Source organism: Seriola dumerili, unplaced genomic scaffold, assembly GCF_002260705.1.
Source record: "Seriola dumerili isolate Sdu_G_001 unplaced genomic scaffold, Sdu_1.0 BDQW01000716.1, whole genome shotgun sequence".
Lineage (NCBI taxonomy): Eukaryota > Metazoa > Chordata > Actinopteri > Carangiformes > Carangidae > Seriola > Seriola dumerili.
In genome coordinates, this window is record NW_019174971.1 from 727,940 (window position 1) to 747,673 (window position 19,734).

Below are 19,734 nucleotides of genomic sequence, written 5' to 3' on the forward strand. Positions count from 1 at the left end.
CCAAATCCAGACCCAAATCCAAATCCAGACCCAAATCCAGACCCAGATCCAGATCCAAATCCAGACCCAAATCCAAATCCAGACCAAAATCCAAATCCAGACCCAAACCCAGATCCAGACCCAAATCCAAATCCAGACCCAGATCCAAATCCAGACCCAGATCCAAATCCAGACCCAAATCCAGTCCCAGATCCAAATCCAGACCCAAATCCAGACCCAGATCCAAATCCAGACCCAAATCCAGATCCAAACCCAGACTAGAACAACCCACACGACCTAGAACACACCTAGAACAAACCTGGACAACCTAAAGCAGACCTAGAACAAGAACAGACCCAAACCAGTCTCAGACCCAAATCCAGACCAGACCCAGACCCAAATCCAGACCCAGATCCAGACCCAGAATCAAATCCAGACCCAAATCCAGACTCAGATCCAAATCCAGACCCAGATCCAAATCCAGACCCAGATCCAGACCCAAATCCAAATCCAGACCCAGATCCAGACCCAAATCCAGACCAAAATCCAGACCCAGACCCAAATCCAAACCCAGATCCAGACCCAGACCCAGACCCAAATCCAAATCCAAATCCAGACCCAGATCCATACTAGAACAAGCCACATGAACTAGAACACACCTACAACAAACTCAAACAACAAGTAGTGGCGGGCCGCCACTGTTAAATGAATGTAGAGGAAACACTGCACTTTTACACCTTACTATACTGTGACTATTTTATACTTGCAGCACAGAAACCTTGGCCAGGGCACGGCAGCAGCTTCGTTCTTGCTTCCGATTGGGGAGTCGCACTTCCGCATCTTCTGTAACACATCTGTCCCAGCCCATCACATCCTCCTGCACGATAGTACACATTGACAGACATTAAATGCAGAACAAACATTGCCACACTTTACACTGCACAGTCCTGCCATAACTCCTCAATTCCATTCAACTGTATAAACATGCACTCACCCTCGCTCTACCCTTGTTTATTCTTTTCAGGCGCGTGGTATGTATAGCGATGGAGAAGACCAAACAGGAACAGCAGGCCAGTTGTACCTGGTTTGGCAAGAAGAAGAAACAGTATAAAGACAAATACCTGGCTACTTTGACATTTGTATACTTGCCGGGTATGTCAAAATGGGGAATGATTAGGTGTTACTGGCTTGGAAAGCAAAGACTGAAGACTGTTGGAGTGGCCAGAAAATATGCTACTGTATCGAGATGTCATAGTATTTTCAGGCCAAAGAAGTCAAACAAACTGCATAGTATATTAAGGCACAAAAAATTTTCCGCTAAGTCTCTCCTAACAGTTCCTCACTCTGTCTACACCAGGCAAGGCAGGCAGGCAGGCAGCTACCCATTGCCCTCATTGTCTCTGCCGTGTGCTTCATTGCATGCATCTGTGTGGCTTGGAAAGCAACAACCGAAGACAGCAGGTCCCCCTTGGCGTGCCGGTAACTATCTGTTTCTTTGTTTGTTTGTTTGCCAATATTGCACTCATAAATCACCGCTAACACCTTCACTGTCGTGTCTTCTTGCAGGTGACTGTCTGTCACAATGAAAAAGGCCGTGTGTGCATAACCTACCCGCTACAAAGCACTCCTTGCCTTTCCCCTTCCCGACACAAAAAAAGTCAATCAATCAAAATACCACATGATTTTCTTCTAGATGAAAGAAAGACTTTTTTCATGAAAAGTTAAAAAGCTAGACTGTAGGACGACGACAACACTTGCTACATTTCTCATTCTGTTGACCGCTGTGACTTTTGCATTTCACACACACAAAGTTCTCATTCCCAGAATAAAACTGTCAAGTATAAACTATTGCTACCTCAAACTTGGAATTAACTACAATACACATCCAAAACAACACAACAAACTAATGGACACCAAAGCGTCTCAATGCAGAGGAGCCAACGTCTGACCTGTTTGACCCACTGGCATCATCTTTTGGAGGAGCACAAGCCAGGAAACCCCATAGGGGAGCCCAGCTAATAGGAGCAACAGTAACACATAAATCCTGCCACTGCTTACTTCTAGACACAAGGCGGCATGTCAAAGTATGCTAAAGTTGGAGCTATTTGTTATTTTTGGAATATTTCATTACTAATTATTTCGTTATTTTTTGTTGTTTAGTTTTGAAGACTACACCTTTAGTTTGCTTATAACATTTAGTATTATGCGAGTACTTATTAATGCTTTTATTTTGAAGGTACTGGGTAGCTGGGGCGCACTAGGTGAATCTACGTATAGGTGAGGCAGGCACCTGGGAGGGTTTATGTTTTTTTACCAGGGCAAGAGAGGCAGCAAATGCCATTGTTGTTTGTTTGTTTGTTTGTTTGCCAATGGAGAAATTAACCAAAGAAACTTCATTTTGCTCAGATAATGGATTTGTTTTTTCCTGCGTAAATTCATTCCCTAGGTGTCTCAGTGGTCGTTTGATTGATTTTGTCTTAGTTGAGGGTTTTGATATTTTGATTTTTCATCATTGAATTGAGGACAAATAGCCATATAACCAAATTATGTCATCCCGTGAGAGCCCGCTCTATTTGATCTCAATTTCCACAAGTGAGGACAGTCAAAAGTGGTGGAGGCTCACTCACATTTTGGGTGCATATACCAGAGCGGAACGACCGATGCGTGCGGGCCGATAACCACAGAGTTTAACGCTAAAACAACAACAATCCAAAGTCAACCCGGGAACATTTTAAAAACAATGAGAAACAATTTCAAGTAAACTGTAAATTTTACACTGCCGAGCGATCCTGTACGCTTCTGACAAATACGCACCTGAGAGGATACAAAGGCTGCTCAGAGGGGATCCAAAGAGGTTGCGCGAGGTTACAAAGGCAATTGTATTGGACAACAATACGGAAAGGGGAACGCCCACCTTTGGACTGATACAGCTTATGTTATTTCTATATCGCTTTCTTTTCACACACTCTTTAGACATTTTTCTTACTTTTGAGGATAAAAGAACACATGTGCCAACTAAACATTCTTTAAATACAAACTGCATGAGAGCATAAATGTTATCTCTTTTAAAACAAACAAACAAACAAACAAACAAACACTCCACCTCTTTTTTTTTTTTTTTTTTTTAAACATCAAATCCAATTGGCAAAATCAATGACCCAGCATTCCAAGGCTTGGTATTTTCATGCAGATGCATACACTCACCTTGTCCGTGAATCGTGACACAGGCCAAGATGCAGTGGTTGACGCTGTTCGTTTTGAGAGCGATGCCCTAGAAGAGACGAGCAGAGGGTCAGAAGGAAAACTGACAACGTACGAAATGCTTCAACGCACCGAAAGAGCCCATTTGTGAAAGGTGCGTGTCACATATGACTCGCTGATGTTTGTGCTCTGTATTCCCATACAATACAGCCCCCAGTTCAGACCTTGTGTTAACATCCGTCTCGGGTAATACATCACAAGGAGTCGGCTCAAAATACAGGGATGAACACATCAAGTACAAATTTCAGAGGTGGTCCAGGCCACATTCTTTAAGCAGAGTGAACACAAATGCATCCCAGGCTACATCAAAAGGACCACATACTCCACTCACATCCTGGATGTGGATATAACCTTATTTCATTGTAAGAGCGCTCTCTCTCTCATATACACACATACTCACAACAGAACACCCTGTCCATTGACTCAGAACAACAACATATATGCAGAGACATTTTAACACCAGGTGTGAACTAACTGACTGACTGAGAACTGAATTTAAGGTAAACACAAGAAACTTGTGCTGTAGAAAATGGACCAGACTCAGTGAATAGCTCCCTAAGCTTAACATCCTAAGTCCTATGATAACTATTAATTCAGCTATACAGACTAATGAGCAGTGATAACTAACATGTCTTTGAGGTCATCAGGTGGGAACCTCCTTTCACCAGTGTTTCGTCTAGTTGGTCCCACGACACCTCCAGGAGGCTAGACAGACACACTAGCAGATTCAGCAAACAAACTCCCTAACCAGTTGGAGAAAGTGGCGGCCATTTTGAATGAGGGAGGTAGAGTCAAGGAGAGATGCCTTTTTAAGCTAAACTCTCCCCCGCTGGATTAGGCTGTGCTCTACCTCCCCCTACTCCCCCACTCTCCAACAACTCACCTAAAACAAACAAACTCACCTAGACAGTCAAAGACACACTACAAACCAATTCAAACAATACAAGCAAACAATACAGGCCAACTCACCTGAACTAACCGCATGGTCTCACAGAGGCTCACACAGGCCACAACCCCCACTTAAAAACACTTCCTCTTCCTGGATTTTCTTCCTTGCTTCTCCTAAGAGTCTGTCTATCCTAAGTGCTCCCCCTGCTGGGCCCCCAGCTACCATTACTTCTTCTCATCCAAATCCACTGACTGAGAACTGTATTTAGAGCTTGCCACTTGTGATCCGATCACTGAGGACACATCAACACCAGGTCTGTGTGTTTCTGTATCATAAAACACATGGCAGTCTAGATGTTTTCCTCTGCAGTCAAAACACCAACAGAGGCTAAAGAAATACTTTCTACTGCATCATCACAGCAAATCACCACTTTTTTCTTTACTTTAAAGTGGCCTAAAGAAAATGCAATCATAAATGTTCTCCCACCCTCCCTCTCGACCGTAGTCCCCAGCTAGAACCATAACCGGCAGAATGTTTCTCTCTCTCTCTCTCTCCCCCATATATACACACATACTTACAACAGAACACCCTGTCCATTGACTCAGAACAACAACAACAACCGAGGTCATCTGAGGAGATAAAGAGGTTGATTGAGTCCCCGCCCTCCGGCTCTGACTCGACACCCCCGGACCAGTGGCTCTGTCCTCACCATGTTCTCCACCTCAGCGCTCTGCCTCACGGTCCGCTGGAAGTTTCAGCGTCACGGCGTAGGTCAGCACGAGCCCCACCTCTCCGGCCTCAAGCCCTGACACACGCACGCGTACGAGGTCAAAGACATGTTGATATAGAACATCTTTTCAACACCTTTTCATGTTTTAGTAAGTAAACTGTTGGAAAAATTGTGATACTTTATGATAAACATAACCATGTTAATTATACTGAATAGAACTTTCCATTATTGTGTGCATTGCGTTTACTTTTAAGACAGGTGTTTTCCGAGAGGAGCGCAGTGACCTCTGCTGTTCCTCCTGACCACTACACCAAAACATTAACTATGATAAGGCTCTATTATGTCTGTCTCATTTCAGCAACAATGCAAGGTCACTCTCATTCTGTATAAGTTTCTTTGTGAATCTTGCATCCGTTCAACATTTGCACTGTGAGCTCTGGTGTGTAACTCGTTCCCTTGCTGCAAGAATAAATATCCTACTCTTATCATTTTCAGACGGTGTTCCTGAGTTTTATTTGATCATTTTCCTAACATAAACAAACAATGTAGTGCCCTTAAACTTCCACTGGATGTTTGAAGAAACACAGAGACGCTCCAAAAATAAAAGAACCAATAACTACACAAACACTGCCTTTTAACAACAACAACATAGTATACTGTCTCTTCATTACTTTTGCTACATGAGCACTGTTGTCAATTGTGTAACGTAGTTATCTGAGGACTGCTACAGGTGTTCAATGTCAAGATGCTGACAAAGTAAATCTTTTTTATTTGATTCGTTTTTATCCATGTTTTCAGCAGAGATGCTCATCATGACATCTTCCTTTATGTAGTACATTTATTTATTTGAGAAGACCTCAAGTGAACAAAAACAAACACAAATGAAATGTGGTGTAAAATTCCCTAGTAAACGACTGCAGGCCGTCCTTCCCTCATTTGCTTATTTTCAATTTGAGACTACTCACTTCTGATTTCCTTTGACATGACTTGGAAGTTAATGGAAGAGCTACACAAAGGCATTTGATGTTACTTATTTTCATAGTTGTTTAGTCATATTTCATTGAATTCCACTTACCCAAATGTTTGTAGCATGTGCTCCCAAGGTCCGACTGTCAAGCAGGAGGTGGGAGAATCCAATTTCATTCATACAAGAGGAAACCTGGATTGTACTAAGCGGGGTAGAGAACAGAGGGGTGTTTGACCGAGTGGCTAAAAGGGTTAGAGGGCTACTCTACAGACTCAGAGGTTGTGAGCTCAAATTTCATTTCATCTTACTACTTTTCACAACAACACCCAGAGGAAATACTGAAAAGCTTTAAGAAACATATTTTCTTTATCTCTGACTGAGTGATATATGTAAAAAATGAGACTTAATATTCAAGTGATTGACTCCTGGTGATTGGTGGTGATCTGGCGCCATCTGGCGGTGAAAAGAAAAATGACAACATGTTAACTTTAATTGCAGTTCCGTTTCAACTGCCTGTCTGCCTCTCCACCTGTAAGAGCAAATGCAAAAATATTAAAAACGCTCATCTTTACTGTTTTGACGTGGTGCGATTGTTTGAGCTGCAGTGTTACATGTAAAAAATTACATTTCCGCTGTTTTTTATTCACTAAATTCACCTGGTTTACTCCTGGCTCCATACAGCTAAAAGTGCAACATGTCAATTTCAATTGCAGTTGTAAATGGTAAAAGTGATAAGTGGATATGACTGACACGATATAGATACATTTAAAGAAGGTTGTGGGCCAGAAAGGAATAAGTGAATATTTCTAATGTTAAAAATAAATGAATAAAAGATGAAAGTAAAGTAATGGATAAATGATGCAAAGGGAGGGCGTAAGGCCCCCCGTTCGTTCAGCACCCGTTTCACAGCTGATTGCTAGCAACAAACTGTCAAAAGACAACTTTGTGTATAATAGGAGGAGTTCATGTTCTGTTCCCACACATGTAAACTGGACTCGTGCCGGTGTAACAAGCTATTGCAGAAGCAAGGATACACAGTGTTTTCTGCGTAGCCTTATGTCTCAAGTGTCACAAAATTATATTATGTTTTCTCAATGTTTTTCATATCAATCTGTTTTCTGTCCAGGATGCTGAATGAACAGAGAAAACAGGCCAGAGAAGACCTCAAGTGCACACAAACGCAAATGTCATGTAAAACAAAGACCTTTGTTTTGGGGTTTCTTTGCCTTTTCCTACATTTCCTATGAATCATATCATGAGTTAAGAAGTTTGAAAGTCAAAAGAGAAGCTTGAGCATGTGGGGTGAACTGAGCTTGCTAAATTAACTAAGTGTGAATAATTTGCTTATTTTCAATTTGAGACTCACTCCTAAATTGGGATTTCCTTTAACGACATGACTTGGAAGTTAGTTAAGGCCGGAACCCATGTCCTCAAAATTTCTTTTCAGGTACCTAACCCATTGAGCCACCGAGCTGGATGCAATGAAAATGTCTTAAACAAACCTTTTCGCTCGTTGGTCCTGAAAAGTAGTAAGATCAAACAAAATTTCAACTTGCAACATTTAAGTCTCCAGGGTAGCCCTCTAGCCCCTTAAGCCACTTGGTTAGAGGGAAAGAAAGCATCTTTCTTAACAACACTTGTCAGTCAGTCATAATTCCAGAGTTACTGAATCAACAATTTTTGAATCCTTAGATAAAGACTCACACCTTGAAGTACAATTATAGTATTTGTAAATTTGTAAATGTCATAGTATAGTATTGGGTTTTTTTGAAAGTTAAAATTAGACACCCCGTAAATTTTTTAATCAATCATAATGCATAATGAATATTTCTACTTTAATAGTGCATTTACTATCAATACTTGTTTAAGTCTATAGAATCAGCAACATTGGTACACACTGTTTACTAGTTGTAATGCTACAGTTACAACTACTTATATATAACAAATAAAGAAAAACAAGTTAACTGACGTAAAACGGCAAAGAAGGGGTTAACTTACGTCACCGTGACGTAGCTCGTATACAAGGATATGGATTGCGAAACAGCTAGCTACGGTAGCTAACCCGCACGTCTTTTATAAGGAAAATTAGCGGCATTTTGGGAGTACAACTGACTCAAACTTTATACAACAACGTGTAAAAGTCTGAGGACTCCACTAATAACGCTTACGTAGCAAACGGTGAGGCGAGCGCGTGCAGTCGGTTAGCGAAGCTCCAGCCGTGAAGCAAACATGTGTACCGGTTATTCCACTCCTGATTACTCTCACGCTGGACGAGGACACTTCCGGGATGTTTACGAGCCTGCGGAGGACTCTTTCCTTTTGATAGACGCTCTGGAGATTGATGCACAACGGCTGCAGCTGATGAGGTCAGATTTAGCTCAACAGCCCCCCTCCACCGACCTGACCTAGCTGACCTGAGTCTTAAAATCTTGATGTTTCTCATTGCTGTTTCTAGCCCTTGTGTGTGTTTGGAGGTTGGCAGTGGCTCCGGAGTGGTGTCTGCATTCCTGGCATCAGTGGTTGGACCTTCAGCTTTATACATGTCAGCATCACGTCCATCTAATAAAAATGGATTTACTTGTAAAAGTATGGGAGAAAAAGCAATCAACATATTCTAATCTTGTTTCTCCTGCAGCTGCACTGATGTGAATCCTGCAGCAGCACAGTGCACAGAAAAGACAGCTTCCTGTAACAATGTTTCACTGCAGCCTGTCATCACAGACCTGGTGAGACTTGTACATCCGCATGCTTTATGTGCAAGGATTTTAGGTGAAACGTTCAGAAAAATGCATACTTAAATGATATTTCTCTTTCCGTCCTTTAGGTGGACTGTCTTCTTTCTCGACTGAGTGGAAAAGTAGATGTCCTCCTGTTCAACCCTCCCTATGTAGTGACGCCATCAGAAGAGGTGGTTCAGCTAGGTTCGGGAAGTTATCTAAAAGGTGTGGAGCGTTTTAATAATGAGTGCTTTCCTTTCAGGTCGGCAGCAGAGGTATAGAGGCTGCCTGGGCTGGTGGGAAGCGGGGACGAGAGGTGACGGACAGATTTCTGCCCTTGGTACCGCAGTTGCTGTCCCCTAAAGGGTTGTTCTACCTCATTACCGTTGCTGAGAATGACCCAGGTCGGTTTTGATGTCTTTTAAAATCATTTTCAAGTGCAAGAACCAAGAATAAACTCAACCGTTTTCTTTTTCTTTCTCACTAGATGAGATCATCAATTTACTGGGAAAACATGGCTTAAAGGGAGAGTCGTGTTTGTCTACAAGAGCTGGAAATGAGAGACTGTCTGTGCTGCGTTTCCACAGGAGCCAAACATGAATTGCCACCAATAAATCCTGTGAAAGGATTACCGGCAGCTTGAACTGAAAAAGAAGTGACTGCACATATTTTGAGGCTACTTGGATTCTACCTGGACAAATGTTCACAGTTGAGAAAAGCTGCACACATAATAGATTTTTGGACTGTATGCAAGGTGCCTCCAATGTACACATGCTGACCTCTCTCTGCGATACTGAAGCAGAAATACCACAAAATGCTCCTCACATTCACCTGGACATTTTTACTAATGAGAATTAATGATACAAACAACATACTCCATCCAGACAAGTCCGACCACCGTGCCTTTTTTTTTTTTTTTCTAATTTAGAAGTTAATTCCAGTGCAGACAATATTCTATCCTTTTTCTAAGGGTACAATTGGAATGTAATTTTTATTTCAAGTATGATGCTTCTTTACACTAGAGGTTGAAATGCTACTATTTCATCTATTTTCAGCATCCCATGAAGAAAAAAAAAAAAACTCAACTGGACCTAACAATCTGAAAAGACGCTTAGTGTAGTAGAATAGTAAAAAGTTAGTGTAACCTTAGCTGATGTATTTAAAAACAGTAAACTTGTTTTCTATTCGTCAGTCTGCCTTGTTAGTGTCTCTTTTGTGTTAGAAAACCAGTTTTATGTAACAGAAGTAAACTGAGCACAGTTGAGTAGGATTTATGTTGACTTCCACGTGATGTGTCCGTCCTCTCTGAGCCTGACGGCCCCGCTGGCCACCAGCTCCAGAGCGGCGGGGAAGGCTCGGTGCTCGGCCTCTCTGATTCTGTCCGACAGACTCTCCTCTGTGTCGCTGCTCAGCACGGGGACCGCCTCCTGCGCGATGATGGCTCCTGCGTCCACCTCTTCCTAAAACACAAGTGAACAAAACAGTGGCTGTTTGACTTGTTCAGTTTAAGCAACTCAGGTATTTGCCTCTTAATTTGACATCCAGTATTTCCGCAGTAGGTCAGACTTACTGCTACAAAGTGGACCGTGCAGCCGGCAACCCTCACACCGGCCTGCAGGGCCTGCTTCTGGGCATTCACACCCTTGAACGAAGGCAGCAGGGATGGATGGATATTCAGTAGCTTTCCTGTAACAGAAACAAACAGTGACTGACCGATGTTCTGACTCAGTGAAAATGTAAATAAAACGGTGGTCTGAACAGCATTTTCATACCGTTCCATTTCTTGACAAAAGTTCCCGTGAGGATCCTCATGAATCCAGCCAGACACACCAGCTCCACCCCGAACTCTTCGAGCACGCGATCGATGGTGCCGTCAAACTCGGCTCGGCTCCCGTACAGTTTGTGGTCCACCACCTAGTTGGGTTAACAGAATGTAGTGTTTCGTGAGTCAGCCTTATCCTTAAGGATCCCAATGTTTATTTCCTTCAATTAAATGCTGAAAAAATGGCTGGACTACTGTAACTTGCTTTTTATTTTTAGTAGTGGCATTATTGTGTGAATTATTATTATTATTACCCGAGTCTGGATTCCAGCCAGCGATGCTCTCTTCAGGCCCTGAACTCCAGGCCTGTTGGAGATGACCACCGCAATCTCTGCGGCGCTGGACGGACGCTTGACCTGCTCTATCAGGGCCTGAAGGTTGGTGCCTGGGACACAAGAGGAAAATTGTTAGACACATGAGGAAAACATAGGGAGTCTTGTGATCCACTTTTAAAAGGAAATGTTTGATATACACCGACTCGCTCTACATGTGTCACAAAATGCTGACTTATTCCTTTTCTCATCTCAAGTTTATCAAAAACACACCTGTGCCAGAGATGAGAACAGCTACTTTTGTCTTCTTGCGTGGTGTGCTGATGTCGCCATGGCAACCGTTGTTTTGCTCAATCCCCAACTCTCCGCCGGAGGCTGTTCCTGCATTCAGCAGGCTGTGTTTCAGGTTACGGACCACCACTAGTTCCGCCCCTGCATAAAAAAACAAAACAAATATTTTATTATAATTCTAAGATCATAGTCTATCTCTAACTCTCTGTAGGAGTGTCTCAGTGTCTCACCCAGCTGCTTGTGGGCCAGTGAACCCACAATCCAGGCCTCTTCGTGGGCTTGAAGCTGGCGCAGGACCCTCTGAGCATCCAGGGGGGCGACCACCAGCACCGCCCCCAGGCCGCAGTTGAACGTGCGGGCCATCTCCTCCTCGCTCAGACCCCCCTCTTTGTGGAGCCAGGAAAACACTGGAGGGACGCTCCATCGAGATGCATCTGAGTAATGCGTAGAAACCAAGCGTAAATATTAATGACAGAGCGGTGGCCTTTAATAACAAGTGACCTCTACATTTTCTAGACAGGGAAAGACTCCCAGGACGACTAGACTACATTAAAAATAAGTGGAAGGGAAATGTGAATATAATAAGAAGGCTGTTTATGTTTGACAACATTTGTACTGACTAGTGCGCACAAAGGTCATACAGCTATAAATATGTTTATACAGGAAATTGTCTTGATTCCTATTTTTCACCGCAAACTAGGAAACCATAGATAAAATAAGCTTCTAAAATGCAAATGCAGCTTCATCCAGAGGCAAACCACCTTTCCAGTTTGTTGACGTCAACATTCTCATATGCTTATGTTGCGTACGAAGATCAAGTGTACTTGTGCTTTCATCTCACCCAAATCGACTGCCAGTTCCTGGGGCAGCACCCGAGGGATGTTCTCCAAAAGTCCACCCCCTGTGATGTGAGCGTAGGCTTTGACGGCACCGCTGCGTAGGATTGGCAGCAGCAGGCGACTGTAGATCTTTGTTGGTGTGAGCAAAACCTCCCCTGCAGGCAGAATTTCAGGCAAATGGTGAGAATTAAGTGTTAAAGTTGGGCTATAATATTTTTAAATATTTTGACAAAGATTTGCCAAACCTCGTACACCCTTTGTGACTTACCGACAGTATGTCCCTGTTTGCCAAAGGGAGCTGGGGAGGTGTAGCTGAGGTGGGCCTTCTCCAGGACTTTGCGGACCAGGCTGAAACCGTTGCTGTGCACTCCAGAGGAGGCCACTCCGATCAGCAGGTCCCCCTCTGCGATGTCCCCCGTCCTGGGCAGCAGGGCTCCGCGCTCCGCTGCTCCGACGCAGAACCCAGCCAGGTCGTACTCGCCTGGAGCGTAGACGCCCGGCATCTCTGCCGTCTCGCCTCCTGGACATGGACAAAGACGCGGACGGAGGCTTGAAATACACTAAGTCACGAAGGAGGGAAGTCAAGATACATCACAAGATTTAAGACACTGAATCCACAGCTTTTGATCTAAGTTATTGGAAATATATTTTGGATTTGGAACTCTTATCATAACCAGCACCACATCTGTCCTCTCACCCAGCAGCGCACAGCCCGCCATCTCGCAGGCCTTCGCGATGCCGCCGACCACGGAGGCTGCCACATCCACGTCCAGGCTGCCGCAGGAGAAATAGTCGAGGAAGAAGAGCGGCTCGGCGCCCTGAGCGAGCACATCGTTCACACACATGGCCACCAGGTCCTGACCCAGGCCGCCGTGCTGCCCGCACGCCTGAGCGATCTGATGATGAAGAAAAAAAAAAAAAAAAGAGCATTTTTAAATCAAAAGGAAAAAAGCCTCAGAGCCAAAATCAAATAAGACAAAGTAAACTGCAGAATATTAAAGCTGCATGTGAAAAGACTTGTAACAATTACAAACAGATATTTTGCTGGAGATTTGAAATATACAAGTTTTGGCACCTTGACGAATTAAAAGTGCAAGATTTTAAACTCTCCACACTCACTAGCAATGAGCTGAATCTGCTCCCTAGTGTCCTTGAAATAATCCTGGATCTTTCACACTTTAAATGAATTTGTATTTCTGTTCAGGGGTTTTAAGAAGCCAGAGTCTAAGCCTTTGAATCTGTCTACAGACAAGCTCTCCTGCTGCTCATTTACTTCTGAGCCAAACGTGGATCCAATTCTGAAAACGGTTATTTCTTCGCCCATCTGGAAATTACCAAAGCCATTTTTGACTGAGTGGAGGATTTAGCACTTTTAGATTCTCATTTGTTCCAGGACTTTGTAATTACAAAGAGTCACATATTGAACAGTGACAACAAATGATGGTTAAGTTTGCAAAAAAACAAAACAACAAGCCCCACCTTCAGCTTAGTCCCCACTCCGTCTGTCCCAGATACCAGGATGGGGTCTACAAATCCTGCTGCCTTCAGGTCGAAAAGCCCAGCGAAGCCCCCCAGGTCTGCATTACACCCTGATGGGAAAAAAGAAAAGAAAAAAAGAAACCAATTACAGACACAGTTACTGCTTCATCCACTTTTTCTGATGTTTGTATTACTGCAACAAACGAGACCTAATCAAAATCACTGCAATTACAACTACAATAGCCCCCCCAAAAAAACACAGCTATTTGTTTCCTAATGAGAAAACGGTTTCAGTCTGCTGCTTAAAACAAGAAAACAATGTCTCTGTCTGACAGGTCACACGGCTGTTAAAACCGAGGAAGTAGTGCTAACGCTGTTTTCCCTCACTGCTATTTTTGTTTGACACCAGCACTGAAAGTTACAAGCGTCTAATCATTGTTTAGATGCACAAAAAAAAAAAGGTGTTTTCATGCAATTTTTGTAGATGAAATTGAAATTACCAGTGCGAGAAGTCGCCTTGGCCAGAGGCTTGATCATCTCCACCAGCTTGTTACCGGCAGCAATGTCCACTCCGCTCTCCTTATAGGTGAGACCTCTGTCAGAGACACAAGTGGCATCATGTCTGTCTGCAGCTGGAAGTGCATTAAGTCTTGTGGAAGAACATTGAGTCTTAAAATCAGAAGGGAATTTGTGATTGATTGTGGATTAGAGCACATATATGTGGAGAGGATGTTACATATAGAGGCAAATTAAAATGATTATTTAGTTGGTAATTAAAAAAAACAAACTAAGACACAGGTACATCCACAGTGAAGTTTATTATTCATAAACACACGACTTACAGTTTGGAAATGAACTAGAAAAAAAAAAAAAATCTACAAACACAATAAAGCAAAGAAAAAAACAAAACAAAAAAGGGAATGTTTTAGTGTTTTAGTTTGTGTGTTTTTTAGCTTGTAGCACACTCACACACACCTGTGTTGGTTCAGGTGAGCGATGGCCCAGTGCCCGATGTCATGGCGGTACACGGCGCCCGGGAAGCCAATGGCGGCCACGCCCTGATTGGCCGCCTGCAAGGCCATCTCCAGGGACGAACTGACCGCGGTGACTGTCAGGACCCGCCCGCCGCTGGAGACCACGCCCCCTTCCTTCAGGGCTGTGCCAGCGTGGAAAACCTGCAGCCCCGTTTCCTGAACCTTGGACAAACCTGAAGCAGAACAGCGGTGTGAGTCTGATAGTTTCAAGTTCTAGATAACAGCAAGATATCAAAGAGTGATAGTGTGCGTTTCCCACAGATGTTTCTTCCCCTCTTTTCTCCACGTTTGAGCACATCACAGGCTCGTCTTTGGCGCTGCCGTGTCATACATACCTGTGATCTCTACTCCTTTCTTGTAGGAGCCGGGGTAACCGGCGCTGGCCATGACCACCGTGACCGCAGAGCTGTTCTGGTGCCACACGGGGGCGTTAGCGGCCAGTTTGCCATTCATGGTGTTCAAGATCACTTCATACAGGTCGCTCTTCAGCAGGGGCAGCAGCACCTGAGAGAGAGAGAGACAGTAAAGAGCAAAATATAATGTTCATTTCCTATTGAGACGATCCAGTGACAGACGACAGCGACGAAACTCACCTGACACTCAGGGTCTCCGAAGCGACAGTTGAACTCGAGCACTTTTGGCCCCTGCTTGGTCAACATCAGCCCTGCGTACAGCACACCTGGAAAAGCACAGAGAAATGAATGAGATGGAGGCTATGACTCATCCGGCTGAAACCGACGACAGATGCGGGGGAGTTACAACAACAGATGAAGAGCACTTGCCCACGTAAGGAGCTCCCTCCTCCCTCATCCCGTCCACCGTCTTCTGAAGCACCGTCTCTCTGATCTGCTGCAGCAGCTCCTGACTGACCTGCAGTGGCATGGAGCTCATTATCAAAACAGAGAACCAAGCTGAGACGAGGAGGAGGGGAATATGTCCCCTTTTTTTTTGACTCCTGGTGACATAGCACGATGTTGCTCTCTGTTAAATGTCACTGCAGTACCTGAGGGGTGGGGCAGTAGGCCCCCATGCCGCCGGTGTTTGGCCCGTGGTCACCGTCCTGCAGCCGCTTGTGATCCTGCGCTGGAGGCATCGGAGACACTGAGGAGCCGTCGCTGAAACACAGACACTGTAGGGCGAGGAGGAGAACGATTAACACCCTTCCGATTTTCCCTCCGTCCATACGTCAAGAGTGAGTTGGTGCAGACATGCGTGTTTCAGTGTAACCGTTTCACTCACAGACACTTCCTCTCCCTCTAAAAGCTCCTCGACCACCACCGTCTCCCCCGCAGCTCCAAACGCTCTGTCCTGTAAGAGTGAGCCATTTACACACACACACTGATTTGATCCACTGTTGATATAAAAACAACAATTATAGCAGCTTTGAATACAGTTTTAGCCCAGAAACACACACTGGCAAATTACCCCTTGTCAGAGTATTTATTATTATACTGTAGTTCTAGTGAGGCACAAAAATGTGACTGAGTAATCACAGAGGGCGCTTTTATGACAATTAACTTCTACTTCAGTAAAATGTCTCTCTTCCACTCCTCACCTAGATTCAATGATGACACAGAACCATATCTAACAGTCCGGTACCTTCATGATGTCCATCACAGCCCGACAGGCCTCGTCCTGGTCTCTCGCCACAATGACTCCCTTCCCGGCTGCCAGACCGCTGGCCTTCACCACCAGCGCAGGGAAATCGGCGCTGCAGACCAAAGGAACAATGACACAGACTCAGTAATATGCAGAGAGAATCAACATCCTCTCACAGAGAGCACATCTGGAACAGATGCTGCGCCGCTGACATAAAGCACAAAATGTTTTTCTGTGGACCATTTAACATTTGCAGAGCGCACGATTGTCTGGGAATGGGTTTGGGGTGTGTATGGATGAAGGCTGTCAGAATATGGCAGCTGTTGTTCTGCCCAAGATGCTTTATATGACCAAAGAAATGACTTTCGCTGAGCGCAAAGGATTTTCTCTTTGTTTATCAAAGTTACAACTCTTTCTTCTTTCCTCTGGAACGTCTTCGAGGGCGCTCTGACATGAAAAACAATCACCACATCTTAGATCATTAACTCATGAAACCATCTGAGAAACAAAAACTTCAGTGAAGATTTCATTTTCTATTATGACAAGTTTTTGTGTTTAATGGCTCTGAAAAACAAAACTCAACAGCCTTCCTGCTGGAAATGAAAACGGATATCAGTGATGGTAGTGACTCACCATAAACAGTATGTATTCAGCTTGTTTTCTCCTCTAATTACACAAATTATTAATTAGCTGGGCAATGCCAGGCAAGGAGGATATAAAGAAGTGTCCCTATATGTCTGTCTTTTATATTATCGATCTTAAAATGTGCACAAACAAACACTCTTCCAAAGATATAAATTTTGTGCTTGTCTACTGTACTGACGTGCGGATGTATTTGCAGGCCTCCTGGGGGTCGGTGAAGGAGCCGTAACGGGCCGTGGGGATGCCGTGGCGCTCCATGAAAGCCTTGGAGAAGCTCTTGCTGGCCTCCAACTGCGCTGCTTTGGCAGAGGGGCCGAAACACGGCACTCCCGCTGCCGTCAGGTCGTCCACGATACCTGAAAGAGACGTGGAGGTCGAAGAGAAGGACGCGGTGAACGGGACATTAATAAGACTCAAGTATGACTCCTGATGTTGACGTTCGCTTACCGGCTGCCAGCGGCACCTCGGGTCCGACCACAACCAGCCCCACGTGATGGTCCTTACAGAACTGAGCCAAGATGGTGTGGTTACTCACCGATACCTCTGCATGGAGGAAATCGGGGGAAGTAACAGTTCAGGATTCCTTCACACACCATCCTTCTCTTCACTTTAAACATGGGTGCCATAAATTCTCTGCTGAATGTATTAAAACACTAAGGCGTCATGGTAGTTATGGATGACGTGAAATAAGTGCAAACTACCTTCTTTATAAGGGTAACCTGTGGTGTGTTTATATTGTCTGTTCATTGGATTTTTGTGTTTGTAATATAAATGTCTCACATACTGTACATTGGAAAATCCAAAAAATATCATGTCAGTATATATTATGTTAAAGAAAATATTTAAATAATGACTCCAGAGCTGTTGGTCACAGAGAAATTACAAGAACTATTGTCTATAACAGACTTATTGTTTAAAAGGAAGCCTTCGTTAGTGTTTGTATTTACCAGAGTTGCTGATCTTCCCACAGCCGGCTGTGCCTGCGTTACCCGGAGCAACCAGAACTTGCTGAATCTGTGGCGACTGGGCCAACTTCCAGGCCAGTGCATGCTCCCGTCCGCCACTGCCAACCACCAGCACCCGTTCTGCCATGGTACCTGAGCGACTGGGGGGGGGGGGGGACATAAAACGATCCCAGCATGTATTATTAGACTGAAATCAGTCACACCTTCACGCTTACTCCGCAGAACATCCTGCGCTTCTCGTCCGCCTTTAATTGTTCGAAGAGGATTTAATTGTATGCCGACACTGACCTATAACGACCGGAGTTTGCTAAGCTGTGAGGAAGCGTTGACCTTTTCTGAGGCCTGGGGTCTTATATTATCTTGTAATGCCACACAAACAAGAACCCAATCAACTAGAACAAAAACACAAGTCAACAATTAAATGGCATGGTCACCAGGCAGGACCGAATCACCAGCTACTGAAAACAGGGGCTCATTTGCATAGAAAAACAAAGCCATTATCAGGTCGATATACAGTAAACCACTTTCCGTAGCCTCAGTTTGGCAATGCAGCTCTTCTGCAGTCTCGTCTTTCTGTGAGTGTTTCATTTACCAAACGCAGTGACTGCATCACATTTCTGTTTCCAAACCAATTTTCTGTGAAGCAAATATTTCATTTACTATTTGCATATGCAAAGGCTGGAATATAACTTTTTTTTTTTTTTTACAGCCAGATTGATGTGAAGGCCTTTTCTCATTTACTCATGATATTTGCAACCATCTAAAATGTCTGTGATTTAATAATAAACTGTATTGGAGAGGATTTACCACTCAAAGTAAAAGGAAACTGCTCATCTAAAGTACACCATGATATGCAATGTCACGTTGAGTGTCACACAATGTAAATTCACTCAACAGAAAACAATGTTCCTCATGACACACACTGGGATCAATTTAATCTCACCACTGGGATAAAAACTTGAATGATTTCACTGGCTTTCTGGCTTATCTGTTGTTCTGAATTTCCTAAACTAGAAAAAGAGAGACTTGTTATATTCAATCTTGCCTCAAAGTGTAATTGTGCAACTGCATCTTGCAGCGCTGTGAATGTACAAGATTTTACATGAAAACAGTCGGCAAACACTTCTGTGCACCCTTTACACCCCTACAACTCAAACAAAATGGGGTCAGAGTTCACACCATCCCAATCTGCACTAACCTCAAACCTATGACTGGAGCTGTGAGGATTGTGCAACTGCATGTTTTACCAAAGTAAAGGCTGAATGTGCAGATACATTGTCTAAAAGCTCCCTTGAAACACTAATTTGGGATAAGATACAACGCATGTTCCACAATTAGCCAAAGCACTGGTTGTGATTGAAATCACCCCGCTCATGTGACTCACATGTCAGAGAGCAAATCAAATGCATGAGTCTAACAATGAGCGTTTTTAAACACCCCTTACAGAAAACTATACATGAAGTGTCGCAGCATGCATCATTTTCTCCTCACACTGTCAACATTTCTTTAGTTAATTTGTGTGGAAGTTGTCAAATAGGTCAACTCAAGCGTTTAACCCTGGGTATGCACAGTATAGTTGCATAAGCATAAAGATACACGCAACTGTTCTGCAATTTAACATGACAGATGGTGTAATTTTCTGATGGAGTCATGTCCAGTTCAATTTTTCCTACTGGCTTCAATGTTTTTTCAGTACAAGCTAGTACAGTACAAGTGACATGCACTTAAAACTGACAGTCAACTCTTCCAATAACATTAGCACATTAGCTTGTGGTGAAAAAAACATCCAGCATGCCGTTTAAACCACTCACCTGTGTGTTAGTGAACGCGTGAAGCAGGAAGTAGCCGGAGCCTGGTTCAGGAGTGTCTCCTCAGCTCTCTGCAGACTGACCATGGATGCAACGCGTTATCACAGACAGACACACACACACCACACCACGTGGATTCAATATATCACAGTGAAGTACATGGTAGAGCTGCACAACGTCAATGCAACGCAAAGTTACGCAAAGTGCTAAATAACATTAAAAACAGGCAAATGCGTCACCGTTTTTCGTTTCGTTAGTATACTTATGTTTCTTCTTCTTACCTTTATCTGCCGCTCAAACTATTTTGGTCAAGTTTTTTGGATTCCTCCAACTTCCTCGGGGAGTAACACCCGAGTGCATCACGGGAGTTGTAGTTAATTAATTTGCAATGCCAGGTGGGAAGCCACAGCTGTTTTTTTTCTGAAAAAGGGAGCTTAAGA

The 19,734-nt window shown here is 43.8% G+C and overlaps 3 protein-coding genes across 11 annotated transcripts in view; 1 reads left to right on the forward strand and 2 right to left on the reverse strand.

The window, feature by feature from the left end:
* The window catches only part of LOC111236703 (stomatin-like protein 2, mitochondrial), a 27,575-nt gene extending 19,503 nt beyond the window's left edge, over positions 1–8,072 (reverse strand). For 2 of the 7 annotated variants that reach the window (XM_022765537.1, XM_022765531.1), the window contains exons 1-6: positions 7,825–7,902; positions 5,935–6,028; positions 4,839–4,934; positions 3,184–3,250; positions 974–1,060; positions 758–856 (exon numbers count right to left, since the gene is read on the reverse strand). In XM_022765537.1, coding sequence (XP_022621258.1) covers positions 758–847 — 90 coding nt within the window. In that variant the 5' untranslated portion in view covers positions 848–856; positions 974–1,060; positions 3,184–3,250; ... (1 more) ...; positions 5,935–6,028; positions 7,825–7,902. Of the gene's footprint in view, positions 1–742; positions 857–973; positions 1,061–3,183; positions 3,251–4,209; positions 4,249–4,838; positions 5,215–5,934; positions 6,029–7,824; positions 7,903–7,994 lie in introns of those variants that run through there. The other 5 variants (XM_022765532.1, XM_022765538.1, XM_022765536.1 and 2 more) reach the window with 5 other exon arrangements.
* Positions 8,031–9,634, forward strand: n6amt1 (N-6 adenine-specific DNA methyltransferase 1). Its single transcript, XM_022765576.1, has 6 exons — positions 8,031–8,192; positions 8,282–8,368; positions 8,462–8,552; positions 8,651–8,734; positions 8,806–8,947; positions 9,031–9,634. Exons 1-6 carry the CDS (start codon positions 8,056–8,058, stop codon positions 9,141–9,143), a joined length of 654 nt encoding a protein of 217 aa, XP_022621297.1. The 5' UTR covers positions 8,031–8,055; the 3' UTR covers positions 9,144–9,634.
* gart (phosphoribosylglycinamide formyltransferase, phosphoribosylglycinamide synthetase, phosphoribosylaminoimidazole synthetase) lies at positions 9,448–19,654 on the reverse strand. 3 transcript variants are annotated; one of them, XM_022765517.1, is made up of 23 exons: positions 19,576–19,654; positions 19,298–19,372; positions 17,469–17,618; positions 16,969–17,064; positions 16,703–16,877; positions 15,880–15,991; positions 15,520–15,588; positions 15,284–15,409; positions 15,063–15,150; positions 14,874–14,959; positions 14,616–14,784; positions 14,222–14,453; positions 13,747–13,841; positions 13,247–13,356; positions 12,465–12,663; positions 12,036–12,287; positions 11,770–11,922; positions 11,159–11,362; positions 10,911–11,069; positions 10,620–10,750; positions 10,316–10,457; positions 10,114–10,229; positions 9,448–10,003 (listed from the first exon to the last, which is right to left on the reverse strand). In XM_022765517.1, the coding sequence occupies exons 3-23, from the start codon at positions 17,611–17,613 to the stop codon at positions 9,815–9,817; spliced, it is 3,048 nt and encodes a 1,015-aa protein (XP_022621238.1). In that variant the 5' UTR covers positions 17,614–17,618; positions 19,298–19,372; positions 19,576–19,654; the 3' UTR covers positions 9,448–9,814. The 3 variants fall into 3 exon arrangements, with proteins under 3 accessions (XP_022621238.1, XP_022621237.1, XP_022621239.1); XM_022765516.1 differs by having other exon boundaries at positions 17,469–17,626; XM_022765518.1 differs by lacking the exons at positions 9,448–10,003; positions 10,114–10,229; positions 10,316–10,457; ... (6 more) ...; positions 13,247–13,356; positions 13,747–13,841 and having other exon boundaries at positions 14,175–14,453; positions 17,469–17,626.
* Between the last annotated feature and the right edge of the window lie 80 nt (positions 19,655–19,734).

What these genes read in the sequence shown, in the direction of transcription:
- n6amt1 (XM_022765576.1), top strand. Translation starts at nt 8,056, where the DNA reads ATGTGTACCGGTTATTCCACTCCTGATTACTCTCACGCTGGACGAGGA. An exon ending in CAACGGCTGCAGCTGATGAG is followed by an intron (nt 8,193 to 8,281) that starts GTCAGATTTAGC and finishes TGCTGTTTCTAG; the next exon opens with CCCTTGTGTGTGTTTGGAGG. An exon ending in GGACCTTCAGCTTTATACAT is followed by an intron (nt 8,369 to 8,461) that starts GTCAGCATCACG and finishes TTTCTCCTGCAG; the next exon opens with CTGCACTGATGTGAATCCTG.
- gart (XM_022765517.1), bottom strand. Translation starts at nt 17,613, where the DNA reads ATGGCAGAACGGGTGCTGGTGGTTGGCAGTGGCGGACGGGAGCATGCA. An exon ending in GCCTGCAAATACATCCGCAC is followed by an intron (nt 15,992 to 16,702) that starts GTCAGTACAGTA and finishes TTTGGTCTGCAG; the next exon opens with CGCCGATTTCCCTGCGCTGG. An exon ending in TTTTGTCAAGAAATGGAACG is followed by an intron (nt 10,230 to 10,315) that starts GTATGAAAATGC and finishes TTTCTGTTACAG; the next exon opens with GAAAGCTACTGAATATCCAT.